The sequence below is a fragment of the Notothenia rossii genome (assembly GCF_949606895.1).
Source record: "Notothenia rossii genome assembly, chromosome: 8".
Lineage (NCBI taxonomy): Eukaryota > Metazoa > Chordata > Actinopteri > Perciformes > Nototheniidae > Notothenia > Notothenia rossii.
Window position 1 is genome coordinate 31,054,626 of NC_136906.1, and position 24,916 is coordinate 31,079,541.

At 41.5% G+C, this 24,916-nt stretch overlaps 2 protein-coding genes across 2 annotated transcripts; one reads left to right on the plus strand and one right to left on the minus strand.

Annotated features, from left to right (window-relative positions):
• Positions 1 to 1,107: 1,107 nt before the first annotated feature.
• LOC307015549 (keratin, type I cytoskeletal 13-like) lies at positions 1,108 to 24,517 on the plus strand. The gene is given in 9 exon segments (XM_079644230.1): positions 1,108 to 1,338; positions 1,341 to 1,592; positions 7,979 to 8,061; positions 8,433 to 8,589; positions 8,741 to 8,902; positions 9,371 to 9,496; positions 9,611 to 9,837; positions 12,092 to 13,697; positions 23,695 to 24,517. Coding segments are annotated over 8 exon segments (1,422 nt in total). The 5' UTR covers positions 1,108 to 1,122; the 3' UTR covers positions 12,291 to 13,697; positions 23,695 to 24,517.
• LOC307015544 (uncharacterized protein) lies at positions 14,205 to 23,681 on the minus strand. Its single transcript, XM_079644218.1, has 7 exons — positions 22,691 to 23,681; positions 22,295 to 22,451; positions 19,940 to 20,295; positions 15,730 to 15,886; positions 15,236 to 15,443; positions 15,022 to 15,148; positions 14,205 to 14,818 (listed from the first exon to the last, which is right to left on the minus strand). Exons 1-7 carry the CDS (start codon positions 22,850 to 22,852, stop codon positions 14,744 to 14,746), a joined length of 1,242 nt encoding a protein of 413 aa, XP_079500344.1. The 5' UTR covers positions 22,853 to 23,681; the 3' UTR covers positions 14,205 to 14,743.
• Positions 24,518 to 24,916: the final 399 nt, after the last annotated feature.

Consider the following 24,916-nt stretch of genomic DNA (forward strand, 5'->3'; position numbering starts at 1 on the left):
GATATAAATACCTAATTTTGAGTTATTTAGACACAATTAAGACTTATAGTTTAATGTCTTGTTACATAAGAATATATCATATTGGTTAAGTGTTATTATGGGAGAATTACTATTCTTGGTGTACTACTGCCTTATTAGGCCCATATTGAGCAGAGCATATTAAGACCAAAACTCATGTACAACAACTCCCTTACTTTCAATAAATAAGCACTAATTAGAGGGTTATTGAGGAAAAACTCTCAACTAATGGCTTATTACTTGTAGGATATGGTCATGCAGTGGTCATGGTCAAGTGTTTATAATGACTACTAAAGAGCCAATATACTGCTAATATGCATGTTAATTAACAACTAGTTGATGGTTAATTTGTGTACCTTAATATAAAGTGTTACAGACAATACAAATTAAGTGTAGTAATCATACTAATATGAATTCCTCCACTGTATTCTTATTATCCTGTTAAGGCTCACCAAACAACATCTTATTGGCAAAGCTTGTTCACAAGATGTTTTAATAAAATACCCCACAGCACCTTTTAAGTGCAATAAGCTCTAAATCCTCAATGCAGGGAACACATTTCCGGGCCTCTTTGGAGGATCTTTTGCATTCTTGACGGAATATAATCAATCTGTTTGCTTAAGATTAGGCAGCTCACAAAGACTGATCAAACTGAGGTTTAGTGTCCTTCTTCACTACTCAGTAACCAAGAGTTACCCAACACTGCACTCGTAAAAAGTGAAAGATGATCCAAGGATGTTTTGGAAATGACTGCTACTGATACTTTATGTGGTTTTTAATGCTGGGAGGGGATTTTAGATATAAATGTCATCCATGTCTGAACTCGCCCTTTAGCTCTATTGATGTTGAGTTGGCATGATGGCAATGCAGGTGGATGTAAAGTGTGATGGGTGGATATCCCAGACACACCCACAGCTATTAGCCTTCCTGCCGAGTTAAACAAGGACAGGTGTCTCCTCCTACGAAGGCTTGGCACGATCTCGCCATCCTCACTCCTCCTCCAACCTCCTCAAAAAGTATTAAAGAAAAGCAGCCGCTCTGAGCTCTTCACTTTCTCCTCTGAATTTGAAGCAGGCAGATATTCCTCCTTCACCTGCAGGCAAAATGTCGTTTGGCCTTGTTCGCAGTATCCAGTCCGGTGGATCTCGGGGTTACACCAGTGGCTCCATGTACGGTGGTGCTGGAGGCTCCTCTGTGAAAATCTCCTCTGGCAGTGGAAGTGGTGGTGCCTATGGCTTTAATTTAGGTGGAGGAGGCGGAGGAGGTGGGGCAGCCATGTACTCCTTCGCCTCTGGAGGTGGAGGTGGAGGTGGGGCAGGCATGTAAGCTTCGGCGGTGGAGGAGGTGGAGGTGGTGGTGGTGGCGGTGGTGGCATGGACATCTCCGCCAACGAGAAGGCAACCATGCAGAATCTCAACGACCGTCTGGCAACCTACCTGGAGAAGGTGCGCAAACTGGAGGCGGCCAACGCCGAACTGGAGCTGAAGATCAGACAGTTCTTGGAGAGCAAGACATCCCCGTCCTCCAGAGACTACAGCGCCTTCTATGCCACCATCGCAGAGCTGCAGGGAAAGGTAGGCATCCCCTCAACATTTGGTCACGTGTATGTTGAAGACCTATCGTACGATGGTATGATAACTAACGCTTATTCCGTTATCATCTTGATTAGTTGTTTGGAAAAAATATATCAGATTACTGTAAGAGGAGTTCTGTAAAAGGCTTAAGTAGTCGTAAAAATGACATGATGGTGAATTGTTTTCACGTATGCGACTTATCCTACAATATATGGACAAGACTGCAACTAACAAGATAGTGTAACAGGACACTTTTCTCATTGTGCAACACAAGAAGAAGAGACATTTTAAAAGGGTGTAAAAGTTTGAAAAGTCACATGTCAGCGTCACCTGTTGATTCAATAATGAGCTAAACAACAGTCAACACATCCAAATCTTTAAGCTGATAAAGATAAATCTCCTTTAACCTTTACTCTTAAAGTCAAATCAATTATAAATTGCAGCTTACCTCTGTGATGTACAGTATGCATAAAGCATGCAACAGTATGCACTTTGAAAGATAGAAATTAGATCTCAATTTGAGGGAAACATAGTTTATATTCAGTTACTCCAACATAAATGCAGAATTGTAATCTATGTCACACTGTTGCCATTGGGAGCAATTTGGGGTTTGACATGTTGCTGCAGGGCCCAGGGATCGAACCGCTGACTCTCTTATTGGTGGACAGCAACTCAATCTGCTGAGTAACATGCCGTCCAATCCATTTAAAACCGCATTTCTTTCTTCTGTTTTTTCTTATCTTCTAGATCCTAGATGCTACCTCGGTTAATGGTAGCATTTACCTCTCCATCAGTGGTGTAGTCCAGGGTATACGCAGGTATACGGCGTATACCCACTTATTTTTCAGACAGCATGGCGTATACCCACTTCTCAATCACCGCTGGTGCGCATTATTTAGTAGTGGCTCAATGTCATTTCATAGTACTGTGAAGACTCATGACACAAACCTACTCTGCCTGGTACGTCTACACTACAGGCATCAAAAAATGCTTTCAACGCTTCGCCCATTCACTTGAATGGGGTGACGTAGAAGATTTGTAATCTTCGCCGAACTGCATTGTGGGGAGCATGGCATGGCTTTGCAAGCATCACGAGCATCTATCGGCATCAAAAGTTGAACAATGTTCAACTTTTGAGGCTCGATGCTTGGCATCAGCCAATCAAATTCCGTTTATGCAAATCCCGCCAGTGCAAGCTCAGCCAATCAAACCACGTACAAGCTGGGAGAGCCAGACCGCAGTTCATTTCCTCATATTCCAAACGAGATATTACGGTAGCAAATCACCCGGTTCTTTACGACCGAAACTATTTACCGGGATACAAACCGGAGGAACCAGGCATGGAGGGAGGTGGCAGAGACAGTGGGTGAAACTGATAGTTTTTTCGCCTGTTTGGAGAGTTTATATCCAGTTTACTTCGTTTTAACATTGCTATTGCTTTGTATGTCGGGGGCGGGAGATTCATGTGATTGGTTGCTCGCAAAAAATCGCCAAGCTTCAGACACGCCTAGCTTCAAGATTTTTTCATGCCTGTAGTGTAGACGGGCCTTCGCTGGTTAGATTGGTCAGGTTTTCAGCGCGAGAACTGATTAAAAACCAATCAGAGGCAGAGTAGGGCGGGTCTTAATAAGGGAAAAAAACTGCATATAGACAAATGTTAATTTACTTTCAACTATTTGCCATTACAAAAATTGTATGAACTGTTAGAATGAAGCGAGCCATTCAGACTAAAATTTCCTTTTACAATAAACATCCTTGTGGAACTACATCGGCCAGCAGCTCAGCTACAGATAGTGAGGCTAGAACACCGGAGCTGTTAGCTGATAGCCCTGTTATCATCAGCCCTGACATCAGCCCAACACCTGCGCTCCCTCCGTCCCCCTCATCCGTTGAAGAGGATGCTGACAGGGAAGGAGATGAAGACGACAATAACGGTGGGTCTCACTTCTATATTTTAAGATTTGTGTAACAAATAATAGCTAGGTAGTCATATATACTAACATAAAAGTAGTAATAGCATTATTTTTGTTTAAATTTAGTATTTCTGATTCTAGTGGCGCTAGTTAGCTATTATAGCTTCATGGCAATGAGCACAGCACACCTTAGTGAGACAGAAAGACATTTGGAAAATACATCCATTATTTGCTGCAATCCATATTTATTACTCTGAACTTTATTGTGTCCCTTATGCTAAGTGTCTGCCCCAACTTTATTTTCCCGACATTTACATTTATCTTGTACACAAAATCCATCCCCATACAACAGAGATAGCCTGAAGGCTTTTCAAGAGCATAGCTAGGTACCACGCAATCTGAAGAACGTTAGCGCTTAGCTAACGTTAGCTAACATAATGCTAAGATCATCGTGTGTTTGGTGACGTGACACAGCTATCTGCTTAATTGTAACATTAGCTGTGGCAACTGAAGATTAGTGTTTTGGATTGTCAGTGTTTTCCTGTCAAATGGAGATAAAAAATTAGCTAGCTAGCACTAGCAGCTACATAATTTGAGGTCAAATGTAGCTAGTGCTAATTTATAGGAGACTGCACAATCTGAGGGTAGATGTTGGCTGCCAGTGGTCTCTTCTAATTAAAGACAGCCATTTATCCCGCCGATCTATCTCTTTTAGGATTGAATAAAGTCTTATATCTGTGTTACTTTGGCGACTGTTGTTTCAGCCAACAGCTTAAAAATAGCAAGGGCATTTTGACCTTGTGCGACGCACAGCCAGATTCGGGCATAGCAACGCTACGTGGAATCCACGAATTTGGATACATTATGAAAACGGGTACTTTTATTTTGAAGGCAGGATGCGGTAGGAAGTAAAAGACGTATATGACGGTAAAAGTTTAAAAGTGCGTCTTCCTCACGAAAGGAAACGTGCTGTTGTTTACCAAGGACCTGGTTGAAAAGGGCACAAGGTTTGTCTGTGTTTAGGTCTAATTTGTGTGCAACATTGAGTCACGTCATAACGCCTTTTCTTCACACTTTGTATTGACACAGCCATGGATAAAGCTACAGCTAGGCCCTGTGTAATTGACTATTTGACTATTTGGGGGCTAAAATGAAAAAATCTAATAATGCAGATTATGAAGGTGACAACTTTACACTTTTGAATAGGTTATGGTCATTGTTCCCCTTTTATAGCCTATAATTCAATCACTTTTGTTGTTCTTCCCTTAGACATCAATAATGACTGGCCTGACCTGTGGACTGTCAATCAAAAAGAGGATTTTAAATCCAAGAACCCCTGGTTGGGATCCAAAAACAAAAAACTTGGTAAGTTTAGGTATCTTGTTAGTTTAGGTAGCTTCTGAAACAGTGGACACACATTAATATTGTGTGCGTGTGTGTGTGTGTCCTTTTATGTATATGGGAAAAATAGACCATGCACACATACAGCTGTGGATACAGTAGTTACATTGTATGTTTATGCTTCACAGGATGTCTGGTTTGTAGCAGTGTGAACTCCATTGGGATCAACAAGGAGCAAGGTGTATCACTCTCAAGAGAATGGATGAACTTTGAAATTCAAGTGTCTTCTCAGGGAAGTAGAGAAACAAGTCTGTCAGTCTTGAGAAATAAGATCAGGAAACATGCTTTGTCCAAGGCACACTCTCAGGCTGTGAAGGTGGCAGAACAACAAAAAGAATCGGCCATTGAGAATGCAGTGGAGGTTATGACTGAGCCCTACAAGAAGGAAACTGATGCTGTGTTCCGAACAGCCTACCATTTGGCCAAAAAGAACAGACCCTTTTCTGACCATGAGAGCCTCATTGAGCTGCAGGAACTGAATGGTGTTAAGATGGGCTCAATACTTCATTCACGTTACAGTGCAACACAAATCATACAACATGTTGCCAGTGAGATGCAGAGCAAAATTGTGAGTAACATAATAGCATCATCCACGAAGTTAGCTGTCCTTATTGACGAGGCCTCTTCTTTAAGTCACAAACCTGTCATGACAGTTTCTGTAAAAGCGTCAATTGAAGGAGCAAGCCCTGAGTTCATATTCCTTGATCTAGTTGAATTAGACAATCAGAGAGCAGATGGCATAGAACAGGCTTTCCTCACCTGTTTAATGAAGAGTGGCTTCTTGAAAACTGGGTAACATTTGTGTCTGATGGAGCCAGTGTCATGCTAGGAAAGAAGTCAGGAGTAGCAACCAGGTTGACCTCGAGATTCCCAAGGCTCTTTGTGTTGCACTGTATGAACCATAGGCTGGAACTAGCTGTGTCAAATGCTGTTGATGAGGTGACGGGTGTCAACCACTTTAAAATATTTATGCAGAAGCTATATTCACTTTATAGTATGTCGAACAAAAATGAGCGTGAACTCAAAGATGCAGCAGCTGAAGTAGGCTCACAACTTCTTCGCATTGGCAGAGTTTTAGATGTACGCTGGGTAGACAGTAGCTTTCGTACTGTTCGTGCTGTGTGGACATCCCTGGGAGGTCTTGTGCAGCACTTTAAGAATGCGTCTTCCGATGAGATGAGGTCCACCAAAGAGAAACAAATGTACAGAGGTTTATTATACCGTCTTCAAAGTCCTGAATTTATCTGTGACCTTGGGCTCATGTATGACACTCTCCATGAACTAAGTGTCCTGTCACTGGAGCTTCAAGCTCATTCTATAACTCTCCTCAGAGCAGAGCATCTGCTGAAACGCTCAATCAGAGTGATACAGTCTTTCAAAGAGAGTCCAGGTGAAAAATACTGTGAGGCTTTAGAGGCAAAAGAGGCTGGGGAGTATCGCTCTATAGCTCTAGTAGGAAATGCAAAGCTGAAGTCAATCAATCCAGGCCAGTTCTTACAAAGCCTTGTGAACAATCTTGAGCAACGCTTGTCTTTCGAAGATGCGGTCATCAAGGACTTCAGCATCCTTGATCAGAGTAAATGGCCATCAAACCCCAGCATTCGCCATGGTGAAGACCAGGTTAAGCGACTGTGCAAGCGATTTCACTTGTGCACAGACCAAGCACTGAATGGGATGCGAGACCTACTGGAAGAGCCCAATAGTGAGCCCAAGGACCTAAAACCACTCATGAACTGTATGAAGACATTCCCTGTCAGCACAGCAGAGTGTGAGAGGAACTTTAGCCTTATGAACAATATAAGCTCAGACAAAAGGGCTGTACTACTGATCTCAAACATAGCAAACTTGATGATGATTAATATCAACGGCCCCCCTACTTCTATGTTTGATCCTCAAAAGTATATGAGGACCTGGTTGAAGAGACACCGTGCTGCCACTTCTATGCGTTCAAGGCAATGCGGTGTGAAAACTCCTGCAGAAAGCAAGTCTGTCTGGAAAATACTGTAATATGAGCACTTACTTAGAAACCCAGCACTGGGTTGAGAGAGTCACTTTGGTTTTCATGGATATGTTGTAAAATGTATATATTTTTGTTCATTGTTAACTATATATTGTTGTTTTGTAACATATCGTTTTGAATTTATTGTTGAATTATTTGAATGATGATATTCAATATTTGTGGTGATATTTATTTATATATATATATACACTATATTGCCAAAAGTATTGGGTCACCTGCCTTGATGTGCATATGAACTTAAGTGACATCCCATTCTTAATCCATAGGGTTTCATATGACGTCGGTCCACCCTTTGCATCTATAACAGCTTCAACTCTTATGGGAAGGCTTTCCACCAGTTTTAGGAGTGTGTTTATGGAAATATTTGACCATTCTTCCAGAAGCGGCAACTGAAGTTGTTTGAAGAGACTGGCTCTCAGGCTGTGCTCCTAATTCATCCCAAGGGTGTTCTATTGGTTTGGGGTCAGGACTCTGTGCAGGCCAGTCAAGTTCATCCACACCAAACTCTGTCATCCATGTCTTTATGGACCTTGCTTTGTGCACTGGTGCACGGTCATGTTGGAACATGAAGGGGCCATTCCCAAACTGTTTTCAAAGTTGGGAGTATGGAATTGTCCAAAATCTCTTGGTTAAATTACCTCACAAATGCGCTTCTGGAAGAATGGTAAAAGATTCCCATAAACACACTCCTAAACCTTGTGGAACGCTCTGCTTATTTATATAACAAATAATTCACTCATGAGAAGGAACGACAGATGTCCCGTAATGTAGTGGAGTAAAAGTAAGATATTTTACTTTGAAATGTAGTGGAGTAAAAGTAAAAAGTCCCCCAAAATGGAAATACTTAAGTAAAGTTCAGATACTTCAAAAAAGTACTTAAGTACAGTAACGAATTACATTTACTTCGTTACTGTCCACCACTGTGTGTAAGTAATACTGAGTAACTATACTGTGTTAATATTTTTGGGGTGAACTAAATAGAGTATGTCACTATAAAACAGGGCGATAATCCTTTGCACTATGGGCTGCTTAAAACAATTTGCAAAACTAAGAGTATACCCACTTCTCCAGGGACCACTACACCACTGCTCTCCATTGACAACGCCAAGCTGGCTGCCGACGACTTCAGGCTCAAGTACGTGAAATCATTTATAAAATAAAACGTCACTCATGTACTAATTGCAGACCGCTTCAAAAGGCAATTGGTGCACCCAAGTGTTTTCTTGAAAGTTCCCAATTTCCGGTATTGGGAAGCTGTTATTCCCCCCTCATGAGCTTATAATACGTTTTCAGAACATTCAAAAACACCTCAAAGAGGCCCTATTATGCATTTTGGGGTCTTTCCCCTTCCTGTAGTGTGTTCTATAGGAAGGTGTGCATTTAAATGGTCTGCAAAGGCTACAAATTCAAAGTTCCCTCCAGAGGGAATATAGGGCCCCTTAAAGCAGAGGTACATTTTTGGATAGGAAAAGATTAAGAAATTAAAAAAGCATTGTCCTCCTGAAGGTATGAGAACGAGCTGTCCATGCGTCTATCGGTGGAGGCGGACATCGCCTGCCTGAGGAGAGTCCTGGACGAGCTGACCATGAGCCGGTCAGACCTGGAGATGCAGATCGAGGGTCTGAAAGAGGAGCTGATATTCCTCAGGAAGAACCATGAAGAGGTCCGTGAGCACTCAGACAGTTGCTAACACGTTTCTAAATTGTCTTTTTGTGTAGGGAACTGGGAAATTGCTCACTTCAGGGCCAAAAATACGTCTTGCAGCACCACTCTTATCTACTTGTTTCCTGTTTTCTCCTCTCCTCTCCCTGCAGGAGCTCCTAGCAATGAGACAAAACTTGAGTGGCCAGGTGAATGTAGAGGTGGACGCGGGCCCAGGTGTGGACCTCAATAAGATAATGGAGGAGATGAGGGAGCAGTACGAAGCCGATGCCGCCAAAAACCGCAAAGGACTGGAGGAGTGGTTTAAAGGAAAGGTAAGGAAGGGATTATTTTTTCACTAACCGATGGTGAGATGAGTGGATGGGGAGACTAGGGTTGGTTAGCATGCAGCTAACTTTTGGCGAGTGTCCAAATATAAAAAAACTGTTATCTTTATTTTAAAACATCTGTTCTTGTAACATTTAACTTTTAAATTACCAAAAGCAAAACTGAGTGAGATATTTAAATGGTGTTACTACTAGTTGAAACAGAAGTCGGCTATATTTTATTTACAGATTAAAAGTGTATGATGTTAGCTAGCTAACATTATTTCAACACAAAGTTTAGTCAAATTAGAAAATTATTTTAAGTTTCTAAAATGTATGTTTTTGTTTTATGGCGCCCATTTTTGGAGCTAACAGCTAAAGCTGATGGCGGATCTATTGAGTGACATTAGTATTAGTTCAGGCTATGTTCAGTAAATACTTCACAAATTCGTACTAATAAATTGGGTTTGCATACAGACAGAGTCACTACAGAAACAAGTGGCTGAAAGCACCGAAGTCACCAACACGTCCAAATCGGAGCTCACAGATCTGAAGCGCATGCTGCAGGCGCTGGAGATCGAGCTGCAGTCACAGCTCAGCATGGTGAGCGTCACATCACTGATGTTCTTTCTTTCTTTGTCATGTAACATCCTCTATGTTTTACATCTCCTACTGTGGGTTGACAAACTAACCAAGTGTTTCTCTGTGCTTCTCCAGAAATCCTCACTGGAGAACACGCTGGCTGAGACTCAGAACCGCTATTCCATGAAGCTGTCAGGCTACCAGAGCCAGGTGAGCAGCATGGAGGAGCAGCTCATGCAGCTCAGGGCTGACCTGGAGAGCCAGGGACAGGAGTACCAGATGCTGCTGGACATCAAGACCCGTCTGGAGATGGAGATCGCCGAGTACAGGAGGCTGCTGGACGGAGAGGACGTCGGCGGCGGGTGAGAATTAACTATTTTAACAGACATCTGACCACTAGCTCAGAAATGTCGTAAAGTAGACCCTCCAGAAAAACGTGATCATGTGATCGCAGAATTTACCGCATAATCAGCAAAATGGCTCAGATTTTTAAAAGGCCGCATATTTATCAAAAGGCCGCATAATCCCTGCATTTTTCCACACAAAGTCGAGAAAAAAAAAAGTTAACTCGTCTTGATGTGAAGTAGTGATGATGATGACACAATGTTATCAGCTCGCGCATCACAGAAGGTAAACAACACTGTAGAGTGACTGTGTGGAACTCACACGAGAGAGAGAAAACACCAAGATGAAAAAATCTGATCCATCTCATTTACCGACCAACATTTCTGCAACTGTGTGTTGGAGCATAAGTCTTAGAGAAAATAGACGGTGACGACCATACTTGCCAACCTTGAGACCTCAGAAATCGGGAGCATTTCAAAATGCAAATTGGGGGGGGAGGGGTGCTAGTGGATCGCCGGAGCTGTTAGATTAACATTAACATGCTTATATTGTAGTTCTAAGTGCAATGCCTTGCGGCCAGTAGCACCATCCTTGATGGAGCATATGTGTGGACAGGAAAGGAGTGAGCAGAGAGTAGAGTAGTAGTCGATTTTTGTTCTGTTTTCTGTGACTATCTGCCTCACCCTCTCAGACTTTCAGTTGCGTGCGCTACTAAAGAGACGTGTTTCCATGGAAACCAAACAATAGTGTAGCTGTATTAAAGTCCGAGTGGAAAAAGTCCTGAGTAAATCTGATTTTGTCAGAAATCGGGAGAAATGCGGGAGAAATATGACCCCGGGAGGAAACCGGGAGAGGGCAATGAAATCGGGAGTCTCCCGCGAAAATCGGGAGGGTTGACAAATATGTTGACGACCCACTTTGATTCATTCAAACATTCGAAAATGCTTTCTGCTGCTGCGGACAAGAAAGCCAAACAACTCACGTTCACCGAGGCATCAACCTCCAAAACCCTTTCGAGTGCTACAAGAAACGAGGTGAGTAGCCTACAAGATTGAAGCTGGTCAGATAACGAACGAGTAAATGAAAACAGAATGAGGCGGAGAAGTGTGTGTGTGTCATACTTGTCAACCCTCCCGATTTTCGCGGGAGACTCTCGATTTCATTGCCTTCTCCCGGTTTCCTCCCGGGGTCATATTTCTCCCGATTTCTGACAAAATCCGATAGCTCAGGACTGTTTCCACTCGGACTTTAATACAGCTACGCCATTGTTTGGTTTCCATGGTAACACGTCTCTTGAAAGTCTGACAGGGTGAGGCAGATAGTCACAGAAAACAGAACAAGAATCGACAACTACTCTACTCTCTGCTCACTCCTTTCCTGCCCACACATATGCTCCATCAAGGATGGTGCTACAGGCTGCACTTAGAACTACAATAAGCATGTTAATGTTAATCTAACAGCTCCGGCGATAAACTAGCACCCCCCCCCCCCCCCCCCCCCCATTTTGCATTTTGAATTGCTCCCTATTTCTGAGGTCTCAAGGTTGGCAAGTATGGTGTGTGTGTGTGTGTGTGTGTGTGTGTGTGTGTGTGTGTGTGTGTGTGTGTGTGTGTGTGTGTGTGTGTGTGTGTGTGTGTGTGTGTGTGTGTGTGTGTGTGTGTGTGTGTGTGTGTGTGTGTGTGTGTGTGTGTGTGTGTGTGTGTGTGTGTGTGTGTGTGTGTGTGTGTGTGTGTGTGTGTGTGAGAGAGAGAGAGTGTGATCAAAATAGCCCCATTGCTTTTACAATAAATAAACATTGAATGTGTTTAATTGAATAGGAAAGGGGTTTAATGTTAGTGGCAGGTTGTGTGAGAGAGAGAATAAATAAGACGGCCCGATATTGGAAAAAAAATCTATTATTTTTCGCAACGTTCCGCATATTTCGTAACTTCCTGCAATTTCACCACATAAAATCACATAAAAACCCTGCATGTTTAATCGCATAATGAAGGATTTTAGCTCGCATAATCAAGGATTTTAGCCCGCGTTTTTATGGAGGGTCTACTAAACTTTAGTAGACCCTCCATAAAAACATCCTTTAGTAAAGGATGTAAAAACAAGTTCATGAAACATATTTGGGAACGTGTTAATAGATATCCTTTTTATTTTTTATTTTACTTTACATTACAACCACAAATCCTTTCTGCACACTAACCAAATAAGAATTCTTACGGTTGATTAAAAATCTAAAGGATAAAAGTACCGGCTCAAAATTACTTTCTTCTCCTGCAGCGTCTCCTCCTCCTCCTCCTCCTCCACCATGTCCTCCGCCATATCAAGTTCTGGTTCGGGCTCTGGTTCGGGCTCTGGTTCGGGTTCTTTCTCCGAGTCTGTCAGTACCTCTAAGACTATCACCAAATACGTCACGGTGACAGAGGAGGTTGTGGATGGAGTAGTGGTAAGCTCCACAGAGAGCGTCATCCAGGAATGAACTGCAGCAGGGGGCACTGTCACACACAGCTCTCACAGCATTTCACAATAAAAGTCTGCTGAGGTGCTTTAAAAAAAATGTGTTGTGTTTACTGTTCAAATTAAAGTCACACTTCCTCTAATGGCCACAAGGTGCCGCTATAAGAAAACATTTTGATGAAAGGTTAACGTTGCGTAATATAATATTCTTGATGAGAGCCAATCACATACCAGATGACAAGTTAAATTGTATTATTGGTTTATTTTGACAATTATTTTTATATCTCATATCGCCCAATCCTTTTTGGGCCAATAGTAAATGAATAGTTGTGTTACTATTATCATATATATTTGGCAAGCTCCTGTTTGTAAAATAATACATTTTCATCATAAAAACCGTTTAGCAAGCTTTTTTGGAAAATAATCTGTTCACATTTCTCTTTGTAAATATATATAATTAATAACACAATTACAATTATAATTATCTTTAACCAATAACAAATATAATTAAAAACAAGAATCAAAGTTAAGTTTTGAAAATGTATTTTGTTATTGAGACATGACATATAACATTTGAATTAGATACCTTTCAGTTAGCTGTAGGTCAATGTTTACTGCAGAATCAAGCTAGCTTGTAGCTACTTACAAAATCATATCAAATTACGGATAACCACTTTTGGTAACACTTTATATTAAGGTACACAAATTGACCATCAACTAGTTCTTAATTAACATGCATATTAGCAGTATATTGGCTCTTTATTAGTCATTATAAAACACTTATTAATGCCTTATTCTGCATGACCAGATTATACAAGTAATAAGCCATTAGTTTTTCCGTTTTTCCTCAATAACCCTCTAATTGGTGCTTATTTATTGCAAGTAAGGAAGTTGTTGTACATGAGTTTTGGTCTTAATATGCGCTGCTCAATATGGGCCAATAAGGCACTAGTACCACAAGAATAGTAATTCTCCCATAATAACACTTAACACATATGATCTATTCTTATGTAACAAGACATGAAACTATAAGTGTTAATTGTGTCTAAATAACTCAAAATTAGGTATTTGTATCTAAGTATATGTTTTGGGGTAGCCTATTGACAGTTCAGCTAAGGTGATATTGACCTGTAGCCTATGTTTCATATGTGGGTTATATATTGATGGAGTGCTCTGGAACCAAAATAAACTAAGCACCAACAAGCACTTGGACGACTAAGATGTTTCAGCAACACAGTGTACAGAGTACGTTACCTGGTTCCAGCCACTCCTTGTCCCTTGCTTCTCCCTCCATAGGTGGATGTGCACAGCAGGGAAATGCAGGAGTGCCGTGTTCATGGATGTCCTGAACATGATTCACCATACTTTGCCACTTGGCTTCCATCACATCTGGATCTCCATCAGGAGTGGAAGCTGCAGTCCAGTACAGGTGATTGATGATGGCTGGCCTCCACAGCTTCAGGTCCTCACACTTCCTCTCCTTTACAGCAGCATCCAAAGCTTTCCCTAGACCTGTTTCACAACAGAAACAAAATGTTAAAAAAGAAAATGTAATTATAAACAAATTTCAGCCTAATCAAACCTACCAACATCAAGATACATACTTTTACCAATATGCCAGATATCAAAGAAAATGAGTCGTTCCTCTTGGACACAACTCCTCCCGCACCCACTTGGCCACCTAAAGAGTGAAACACAACACCTTAATTACTTACTAACTAGTAAGAAAATGCATTTTTTGCTGTTAATATCGTGCGCCAAGAATCTTTGTGTGTACATATGTCTGTTCGTTCTTGTGTGTCTTTACCTGGTGATTTCGGTCCGTAATAAGGACTGAAACTTGCATGTGTTGCTCCTTAATGAAGTCAATGCTGCGTTTCAGACCCTCTAGTTCACACTAGGTGCTGCTTGGGACCTCTGAGCTCTGTAAAACAACATTATGCAGTCATATCACTAACCGTGTTACATCAGACGAAAGCAGATCTGATTTGTGTGACTGATAACGTTAACTTACCTGGAAAAGTTGAAGATCCAAAACCTTGTTTATTCTGTCCTCGATCAAGGAGTTGGTGCCATATTTGGCACAATGGCCAGAAGAGTCTGACCTATGAGTGTCAAAAACAGTTTAATTCAGACGTTAAATCCCAAAAAACAATGCAATGCAGTTATTGTAAGTTGCTTTGGATAAAGCTAAATGAATGTAATTTAAATATTGTTTTGACCTCTTTTTGATATCAATAATACAAGCTGAAGTGTTCTACCTGCAGTCACCAGAGAGGATTAGCCCACCCCCTATCTCCTTCAGTTCTCGGATGATCCCAGCCTGCTCAGTTTGCCAGGCCTGCACGATAGTAGGGATTGTGTACAGGCGTTGATGGCGGAAGAAGGTGCCGACACTGATGCACTGAAGCCCTAACAGTTTCAACATCCGTATTGTCTGGGTAGCCATGCAACCTGAAAAGTGGATGGCCCCACTCAGTAACAGGTTGCAGGCTGGCATGTTTCTGTACAGCATTGGCTGGTTCTGCCAAAAACGCTCATACCCACATGCTGCACATACCGAAGAGATGTGAAAAGCAGAACATTGCCAGTACAACTCTTTGTCAGTCAAAAATCAATTATACCATAAAACTAATGAAGTATAGACACAGTGAATTGATAAAACATAAAAATAAAATAAAACAAACATTTACATACAGGTTATGATACAACCTTTATTTTTACATCAGTGGAATTCACACATATCCTCTTACTTGTTTTATCTTTATATACGTTCCCTCTTGCTGCTCCACATTACCCTGGGTTTCCCCACAACAGGAAGGGCAAATGGTAAACAAGGACATCAGCTGGGTTTGGCACACAATGAACTTGTCAGCAGCACTGAAAAAAAAAAAAAACACTTGTTATTTCTGACCGACACAATTTGGTAATACAGTACACATCATCTAAAATTAAAAGAAGCCTTACTTGAGATTAATATTAGTTCGCTGCAGTGGCTCTTTTGATGGTTCCTCGTCAGACGACTCGCTCATCATTTCCTCCTCTGGGCTCCATGGCATATCCCCAGGGTGGTCCATGGTTACAGAAGATGACTCATCATCACTGTGTGCAGGACTGGGCAGTGGAGATTCTGTCTGACACCCCACACTGACCATCCTGGGCTGTACCTGGACAGCTAGGATAAAAAGATATATATTATATAATTCTGCCTGCCATAAACAACAGCCCTGCCATACAATCTACCTTTACAAAGCTTATGTTCAGGTTTTGTTGACATTCGGGCTGAGAGTTTTTATTAATTTATATGTTAATTATTGAGGTCATAGCAAGTATTGGAGTTGTAACAGCCTGCATCATACTGAGATGTTTTTCTAATATGTTTTTAACATGTACAAAGACTATGCAGAGTCTTTACCGCGTTTTGATGTAAAATGGGCGCGCTACTTCTGTGTTACATTTACCTGATGAACGATGGAAAGGTCTGAGGTTACACTGTGAGCCGCAGTGAAGCACAGATGTTGGCTGAGGAACCAGTGGAGAGACGACCTCTTGCTCTGGGTCTATAAGCCCAGCATCACTGGCTGTAGGTGAATCTGCAGTACTGTTGTCTCCCAAAGTCTTGAAAACACACACATGAAACACATGATTACACATGAAAATAAATAGCAACTGCGCCATAGAGAGCCGCAGTGACGCGTCCTTAAACCCGGAAGTAAACTTCTTCCGGTTCCTTCGTCTAAAACGCAATGCAATTTCTCCATAGGATTTTGGAAAATAGCTCGAAATAAGGTCTGTGGTTGACACATATTTAAGAGATGGATCACGTTTTGTTCAGCCGGATAATATCCACATGTCAACCCTACTTTTATAATTTTTGAATAATAAATCTAGTCGGCAGAAGCAAAATGCTAACGTTATGCTATAAACGAACTACAAGCCAGTACAGCAGCAGGGTCGCACGACTTCAACGCCACGCCAACTTAAGATCGTTTCAACTGACTTGCACTGAAACTGCACTTTGAAAACTTTAAATATATTAACATTTTAAACTGTATACCCCGGTTATCTAGGCCCGTTTTGTTTAATGTATACCACGTTTATCTAGGCCCTTTTTGCTTTATGTATACATGTCACACTGTGGGAAACGATATTTCGATATTTCTGGATGTATAACACATGTAGAATTTTTGACAATAAAGCTGAATTTGACTTTCGCGTGCTTGCATATTTTAACAAAGCTTTTCATTTTAGTCACACTGAATTTAACTAGAAGTCATGGCTGTGTCAATTACCAGTCTGATATCGTTTTACAAAGATGACAAGAAGAGTGTAGATAGAGGAGAGAACCACTACAAGTCAGGACACGTTACAGTGCAGCCTAGATGAAGGTGTGCTTACCGGTGTTGTCAGGGCTAGCATGAGGGACAAGGTTTATAGTGTCGGTGAGTAGTGATAGCAAGAGTACCGTTAACCTAGAGTTAATTTATTCACATACATTCCCATCAACAAATCCATGTTATGTGTCACATGAAATCTTTATTAGGCAAGGCAAGTTTATTTATATAGCACTTTTCAACACAAGGCAATTCAAAGTGCTTTACAAAAAATGAAAGACATTAAGAAAATGGCATTTAAAATCAGTCATTAAAAAGAAAAGCTAATAAAATAAACATTAAAAGAAAAAATACATGGATAAAAGTTACAGTGCAGTCTAAGATATTAATAGTTCAATTAAGAGCAGCGACAAAAAGAAAAGTCTTCAGCCTGGATTTAAAAGTAGTAAGTTGCAGCGGACCTGCAGGTTTCTGGGAGTTTGTTCCAGATATTTGGAGCATAATAACTGTACGCTGCTTTACCATGTTTAGTTCTGACTCTGGGGACAGAAAGCTGACCAGTCCCTGAAGACCTGAGAGATCTGGATGGTTCATCATTTAGCAGGAGGTCAGAAATGTATTTTGGTCCTAAACCATTCAGTGCTTTATAAACAGCAGCAGTATTTTGAAATCTATTCTTTGACACACAGGAAGCCAGTGTAAAGACTTCAGAACAGGAGTGATGTGATCCACTTTCTTAGTGTTAGTGAGGACTCGAGCAGCGGTGTTCTGAATCAGCTGCAGCTTTCTAATAGATTTTTTAGTGAGACCTGTGAAGACACCATTGCAGTAGTCCAGTCTACTGAAGATAAAAGCATGGACACGTTTTTCCAAATCCTGCTGTGACTTTAGTCTTTTAATCCTAGATATGTTCTTTAGGTGATAGTAAGCTGATTTAGTAACTGTTTTAATGTGACTGTTGAAACCAATAACTAATTTAACCCGCTGACAAGAGAGCCTACCTCCGAAGATCGTGACTGGCTGAGGGACAGACTCGGGGGCAGGTTCTCAGGAATTTCTTGGCTTCTCTCCCCCGAGCCAGAAGAGGAACACTACAGCTTGGAAACACTTACTGTTCCTGAAATTATCAAATCTGTTGGGCATCACGTACCTGAGGCAATTGTGGCAAGCATGGCATTATCTGAAGAGCAACAGAGGGCAATTCAGGTGGCTACCACTGGTCAGCGAACCAGCCCAAACTGGCATTTGTTCAGGAAAGGAAGGTTGACTGCCAGCAACTTTGGAGCTGTCCTGAGGTCAAAGCGTGTGACTGCTTCCTTTATTGCCAGGGTGCTAGGGCAACAAAAGGCCCTTGATGGTGTTGTGTCTGTACAGTGGGGGACTATGAATGAATGTGAGGGCGTCAGGGCATTCACCACTGCAACTCAGATGCAGGTCCATGAGTCAGATTTGTGGCTCTCCCTATCAGGATTGTTGGGGGCATCTCCAGATGGTCTGGTAGGGTCTTCCGCTGTGCTTGAGGTAAAGTGTTCCTACGGAGCAAAGGAAATGACAATTAGTGAAGCATTGCAAATCAAGGGCTTCTGTGTCAGTAAGGAAGGAGAAACATTCAGCCTGCGTGAGGAACATCCTTACTGGCACCAAGTGCAAGGTCAGCTTCACCTCACTGCAAGAAACAAGAAGAAGTAATAAAATTGTGAATTGTTTTTAATTTACATTTACTCGCCTTTGCAATGTTGTGGTTGTTAGAGTGTTAGGTTTTCTGTCAGCTCGTCTGTTGGGAAGATATAAAATATAGTTTCATGGAAGTCACACCGTCACATATACTGTAAGAGCATGAAGACATACAGTACATAGGCTAAAACCAAACATCTAAATATATAACCTTGCACTTTGATAAGTCTCGTGAACATTTTCACTATTTTGACAGTTTTATAGATGAAAATTGAACTAAAGAAATAAATGGTAGATTAATCCATATTGAAAATAGGTGTCAGCTGCTACACTAATTATAATAGTTATATTTCTTAATTAATTAAGATAAGATATTACTGTATTGATCCCAATTTGGGAAATGTTTGTGTTGCAGCAGCATAACAAGAAAAACAAAATATAAGTTATTATATATACAAAAGTATGTGAAGGATGGAATATTAAATTGAATATAAATGTAAAATGTACATGTGATTTTACGTCCAAGAGAAGCTATGGAGCAGAGAGTTCTCTGCCAGCCAGAGGTGATTTGTTATTAGTTCAATATGTCAAACTGATTTCCCTGACTACAATCTTTAGTTACATGGTGAAACGTTATGCTGCTTGTACTAATAAGACTTATCATATAAGCCACACAGGTTTTAATAGGATGTATTCATTATCTTTACTTGTGTTGCGGTCTTTTCAGCAGCGCCATCTCTATAACGGCGATACAGTCACTACCCATTATTTACATTTCACCGTGACATGGACAAAAATGTAACGTCAGCTTACCTCATGGCACGAATCCAGACTCTCCTTTGGAAAACATTGGCCGGGAAACGATAGAACAAGCACGTTTCATGCGAAGACCTGTGGCTGCAAACCGAAGCAAAGCAACAAACCATTGCGTAGCTAACTAGTAGCGCTAGCTTTAGCTAACGTTAGCCAACGAAACGAACTGCCGAGTAAAATTGGAAAACACTGGTAATTAATTATTCTATAATTTGTAAAACTACGGTGTTAAAAACGACAATTTCAAAAATACAGATTCTAATGGTCAGATATAGATATACAGAAACTAAAGATAGGCATGTACTTGCTTTCAAGCAGAACACAGGGGAAAACAAACTTAGCGGGAGTGTTTACGTGTTCGGCGTAATGATGTACAACGGCCTCGACAATTTCTGTAGTCCTATTCAGCCATTCGGTAACAACCATCGTTTTTCAGACACGTAAACTCTTCAAAAATCCCCAGTGGGGTCACTGCTGATGTATTTAATCTCGTAGAACAAAACGTCAATTACCTCTTAAATTTGTGTCAACCACAGACCTTATTTCGAGCTATTTTCCAAAACCCTATGGAAAAAATGCATTGCTTTTTGAGGAAGGAACCGGAAGTGCTAAAAATGCTAACTTACTTCCGGGTTTTACGACGCGTCACTGCGGCTCTCTATTAGATATGCAAATAAAGTCCCCACGCCAATTCTAGCTAACATTATCCAATATGACTTAGCAAGTGGGTTTAACAAGCTAGCAACATTAACTTACAACAATAAATACTAAACACACCTTGCTTGTCATTATTGAAATCATTATACTGACTAATTTGGAAGTTAGCAAACGTTAGAAAAACAATACTTACCGTGCACAGTTCACGTTTTCGTTTTGCTGAATCTCTGACCGACGCTCCCGCGCTCTCACTCCAGCCTGGTGCTGCTGCTGCCGGAGCTGTGTGTATTGACGGAACCACACTAGCTATCAGCCTCACACGGTCCTGGCTTCGATATCCCATACTGCACTCCATCACATAACTTGACTCAAAATCCTCCGGTCGAAAATGAGCGCCACAAACGAGCGCGTTTTTCGTCACAGACGCAGCATTGAAGTCCCGTCTCTTTGTCTGCACAAAACGAACCCAGGACCGAAAGCTAGCTAGCTTTCTTTTCCTGTGAGGGAAATAGTGGACTCGATGTCCTGACAGGCTGGTATTTCTGCAACCTGCACAAACACAATACTACACCATGATTACAAATGGTGAAATACAATGTAAAACTACTGAAAAATACCAGCTCCTTAAAACACAACCGCTCTACTCAACGCAACTCTACTATACCCGCGGTCAGAGAGCGGAGATGTGTCCCCTGTGTAATGTAATATGACGCGTCAGACGACTCGCTCATCATTTCCTCCTCTGGGCTCCATGGCATATCCCCAGGGTGGTCCATGGTTACAGAAGATGACTCATCATCACTGTGTGCTAGGGATGTGCATCTCCATCACTGAGGCCGATGCGATGCGCATCTCGATACGTTGCCACGATACAATACATTAACGATACATTTGAAACACCAGGCGATGCGATACGATACGATTCACCCCTGTTGCGATACAGTTCGATACGATTTGATTCAACATTATGCGATTCGGGGCGATACGATGCGATTCAACACGATGCAAAAATAAGGATACTTCAATATGGTACGACAGAGGATTTTTGTTTTATTCCTTATATGCAGCAAATCCTACATTAACAAAAAAGTGCTTTACATATTTGGTACTGCACATCCCATCATGCCGTTTATTTTTTTACCTTTAAAAGCTCTCCAGAGTACAATAACACCTCACAGTTAAACAATGTAAGGATGCATTGCTCATGATTAACAATGTGCAAATAACAGCTACCATAGTGCAATGCCCATACAGCTGCCAGCCTGATGTGCTTAACACTCAGAGGCTAACTCACCAGTGAGCAGAAAGCAGTGGGTTCTATATGAACAATAAATAATACAAATAACCTTTCACAAACAGGTATTTCATAACTGCTTACAGTAAGGAAGACATTTAAATTATTATTGGCCGTCACAGGCTGCTGTAAACTAAACACCACTCTCTCTCCTCACTGAGTGATTTAACTCATATGTCTAACTTTCAGGTTTCTCTTTTCAGCCGCAGACCCCATGTCGCCTCTTTATGTGCGTCGCTAAGTTCCTCGTACTACTTGTGTACTTTAAAGCGGCTCGGCATCGTTAACAATTTGCGAGCAATTTTTCAAGTTGACCGTCTGTAGTATATAGTGCCGCGCACATATACCATCAGGAAGTTACTGATGGGGTGCGGCTGCGGAGTGATACTGTGTGTATGCAAGTCCGCATCTAGGACGGATCTATGTATCATGGCTGTAGACCTGTTAAGTAATAAAGATACCTCATACAAAGGTCTACGGATACCTTATTACTCTCCATGACCTGCGGTCAACTATATAGCATAAAGGACTATTACACCGTATTTCTTGAACAATCCGAAGTGTTGCCAAACGTTTGATTTGTAGGTATTTTTCAGTGCGCTGTGTTTCTCTTTCTCCTCAACTTCCGTGTGTGTTGATAACTGAGACTCTCGGCCTCCGTAGTGGCGAAGCAAATATCAAAGATCGTCTCTGCTGAGCGTTGACAAGATGAGGGGATATTATATGAATTAATCGTTTTTTTAACGATGCAAAGACGCTACGCAATCGATGCATCGCGAGTTCAACCCGGTTCAACCCAAACTGTAGCCGATGTGCACTCTTTCAACCGGTGCACTCGCATCTTGAACGTTTATGCCGGTGCACCGATGCGAATCGGTGAATCTTAACATCTCTACTGTGTGCAGGACTGGGCAGTGGAGATTCTGTCTGACACCCCACACTGACCATCCTGGGCTGTACCTGGACAGCTAGGGTAAAAAGATATATATTATATAATTCTGCCTGCCATAAACAACAGCCCTGCCATACAATCTACCTTTACAAAGCTTATGTTCAGGTTTTGTTGACATTCGGGCTGAGAGTTTTTATTCATTTATTTGTTAATTATTGAGGTCATAGCAAGTCTTGGAGTTGTAACAGCCTGCATCATACTGAGATGTTTTTCTAATATGTTTTTAACATGTACAAAGACTATGCAGAGTCTTTACCGCGTTTTGATGTAAAATGGGCGCGCTACTTCTGTGTTACATTTACCTGATGAACGATGGAAAGGTCTGAGGTTACACTGTGAGCCGCAGTGAAGCACAGATGTTGGCTGAGGAACCAGTGGAGAGACGACCTCTTGCTCTGGGTCTATAAGCCCAGCATCACTGGCTGTAGGTGAATCTGCAGTACTGTTGTCTCCCAATGTCTTGAAAACACACACATGAAACACATGAAACACATTACGCAACTGCGCCATTAGATATGCAAATAAAGTCCCCACGCCAATTCTAGCTAACATTATCCATTATGACTTAGCAAGTGGGTTTAACAAGCTAGCAACATTAACTTACAACAATAAATACTAAACACACCTTGCTTGTCATTATTGAAATCATTATACTGACTAATTTGGAAGTTAGCAAACGTTAGAAAAACAATACTTACCGTGCACAGTTCACGTTTTCGTTTTGCTGAATCTCTGACCGACGCTCCCGCGCTCTCACTCCAGCCTGCTGCTGCTGCTGCCAGAGCTGTGTATATTGACGGAACCGCACTAGCTATCAGCCTCACACGGTCCTGGCTTCGATATCCCATACTGCACTCCATCACATAACTTGACTCAAAATCCTCCGGTCGAAAATGAGCGCCACAAACGACCGCGTTTTTCGTCACAGACGCAGCATTGAAGTCCCGTCACCAATTAGAGGGTTATTGAGGAAAAACGGAAAAACTAATGGCTTATTACTTGTATAATCTGGTCATTAAAAAAAAGCCGTTTTTAAGAGCAGAGCTCAAAATTGCTCCTTTCCCTCTGAATTCCTGCCCTTATGTCTCATAAAACATATCAAATCCTGCATTTACTTTTTTAATTGTAATTTTCAAGCAAGTTTAAGCATAAATGTAGAAATAATGAAAACCTGCAAGATGCTCTTTAATTATACGTTTAATACATTTAAGTGAAGCTAAGGTACATGCAGGGGCGCCGTAAGGGGGTGAACAGTTAGGACGATTCTCAGGGCCCGTGACTGACAGGGGCCTAAACTATTTCAGAGCATTAAGAAAAAAATGTTTAAGTAACCAATGTGATTATCTTTTCATGGGGCCCAAAATCCCTGGCGGCGCCCCTGGGTACATGTGATGGTAGCTAGTTAGTACTCTTAACTGTGATGCCTCCTCCAAACAGCATAATAACCAGACTGTACCATTAAAACTAAGTACCAGTTCTAGATCCTTGACTTTAGACAAACAATTCAAAAGACAAAATGTATTTAAAGACCAATCTTTATTTTAATGTGACTCTTAACCTGATATATTAGTTATACAGTAATAGTATTGACAATCTAAAAAAACTGAGCAACTCAACTGTCAACTTTATATTTCTTATTGTCTAAAGCATTTATTATTTTCATTTCCCCCCTCTCATATTCATTGTGGACGGATTGAGACAGTGTGATGTCCAAAGAGCTGCAGAGACTTCAGGGAGAAACCTGTCCTGTCTGTTGGTTTGGAGAGGACTGCAGGTCTTTCCTCTGCGAGGAGGTCCAGGCCTGATGGAGGAGCCCATGCTGGGCAAAGCTGATACCAACTGCACAGGCCTAGTCTGTCACTTTATTTGACTAAATGTGTTTACTTATACATTTAATAGGTTTACACCTTCTGTCCATATGTGCTTTTTATTTACAGTTTTTCTCGATTGCTAACACACGTTTTTTTTTAAATTGCTCAGTTTCTCAGAACACTAAACACAATTCCCAAAACCACATACCCAAAGTGCAAAACACCTAATTTCTCCTGCTAAGTGAAGAACTACACTCAAAACTACATAAACACTTACCAAATGCAAACTTTTGCACCAAATATAACACACTTCATTCATAATACTAGATTGTTTGACCACCCAACTACACACTGCTGTCACGATTCTCATGTTATGTCACGTTTATAGTTTTGTAGGTTTGGGTGTTTTTGCTGTTTTCCATGTCATGTTTTCCTTTGGGTTTATTGTCTGGTCCTTTTCCCTGTGTTTTCCTCTTGTCATTAGTTTCCCTGGTGTGTCTAATGGTCTGATTATGTTCACCTGGGCCCCTGTGTTTTCTCCTACCTCCTCACCTGTGTCTTGTTGTGTGATTGAGTCTTGTGTGTATTTAAGTTCTGGGTTGTCTGTCTGTCTTGGTCGGTTCGTCTTGTTCCCTGACTAGTTCTGCGGTGAGTGTTCTGTTTTTGTCATTGTACATATATCTCATAGCCTTGAAATAAAGGAAGTTCAGTTTATATCTGCATTTGGGTCCTGCTTGTTTCACAAACCGTGACAGTACGAACCGACCTTAAAATGGACCCAGCAGATCTTTTGAAGCTACAGGCGGAACGTCTTGGATATTCTCTGGAGTATATTTTTTATACGTGGAAAGGCGCCTCATCTAGACGGGGTAGAGAGGCTGTGTTGAAGGAGGCACGTCAGGAGGTTGCTCGCAAGCCCTGGCTCTGGAGCTTGTTGCCCGAGTGGCTTAGGATTTTTTCACGTAGCCCTGAGAGCCAGTCCTCATTTTTCTGACCCTTTCTTGGGGTCTGGTCTGGAGTTTGGGGGTCCACGAAGCCTCCAAAAAACTCCTAGGAGACGCAAGGCCAGGGTTCCGCGCCCAACAGCCATGGTTCCGGCTCCAGCGCCAGACC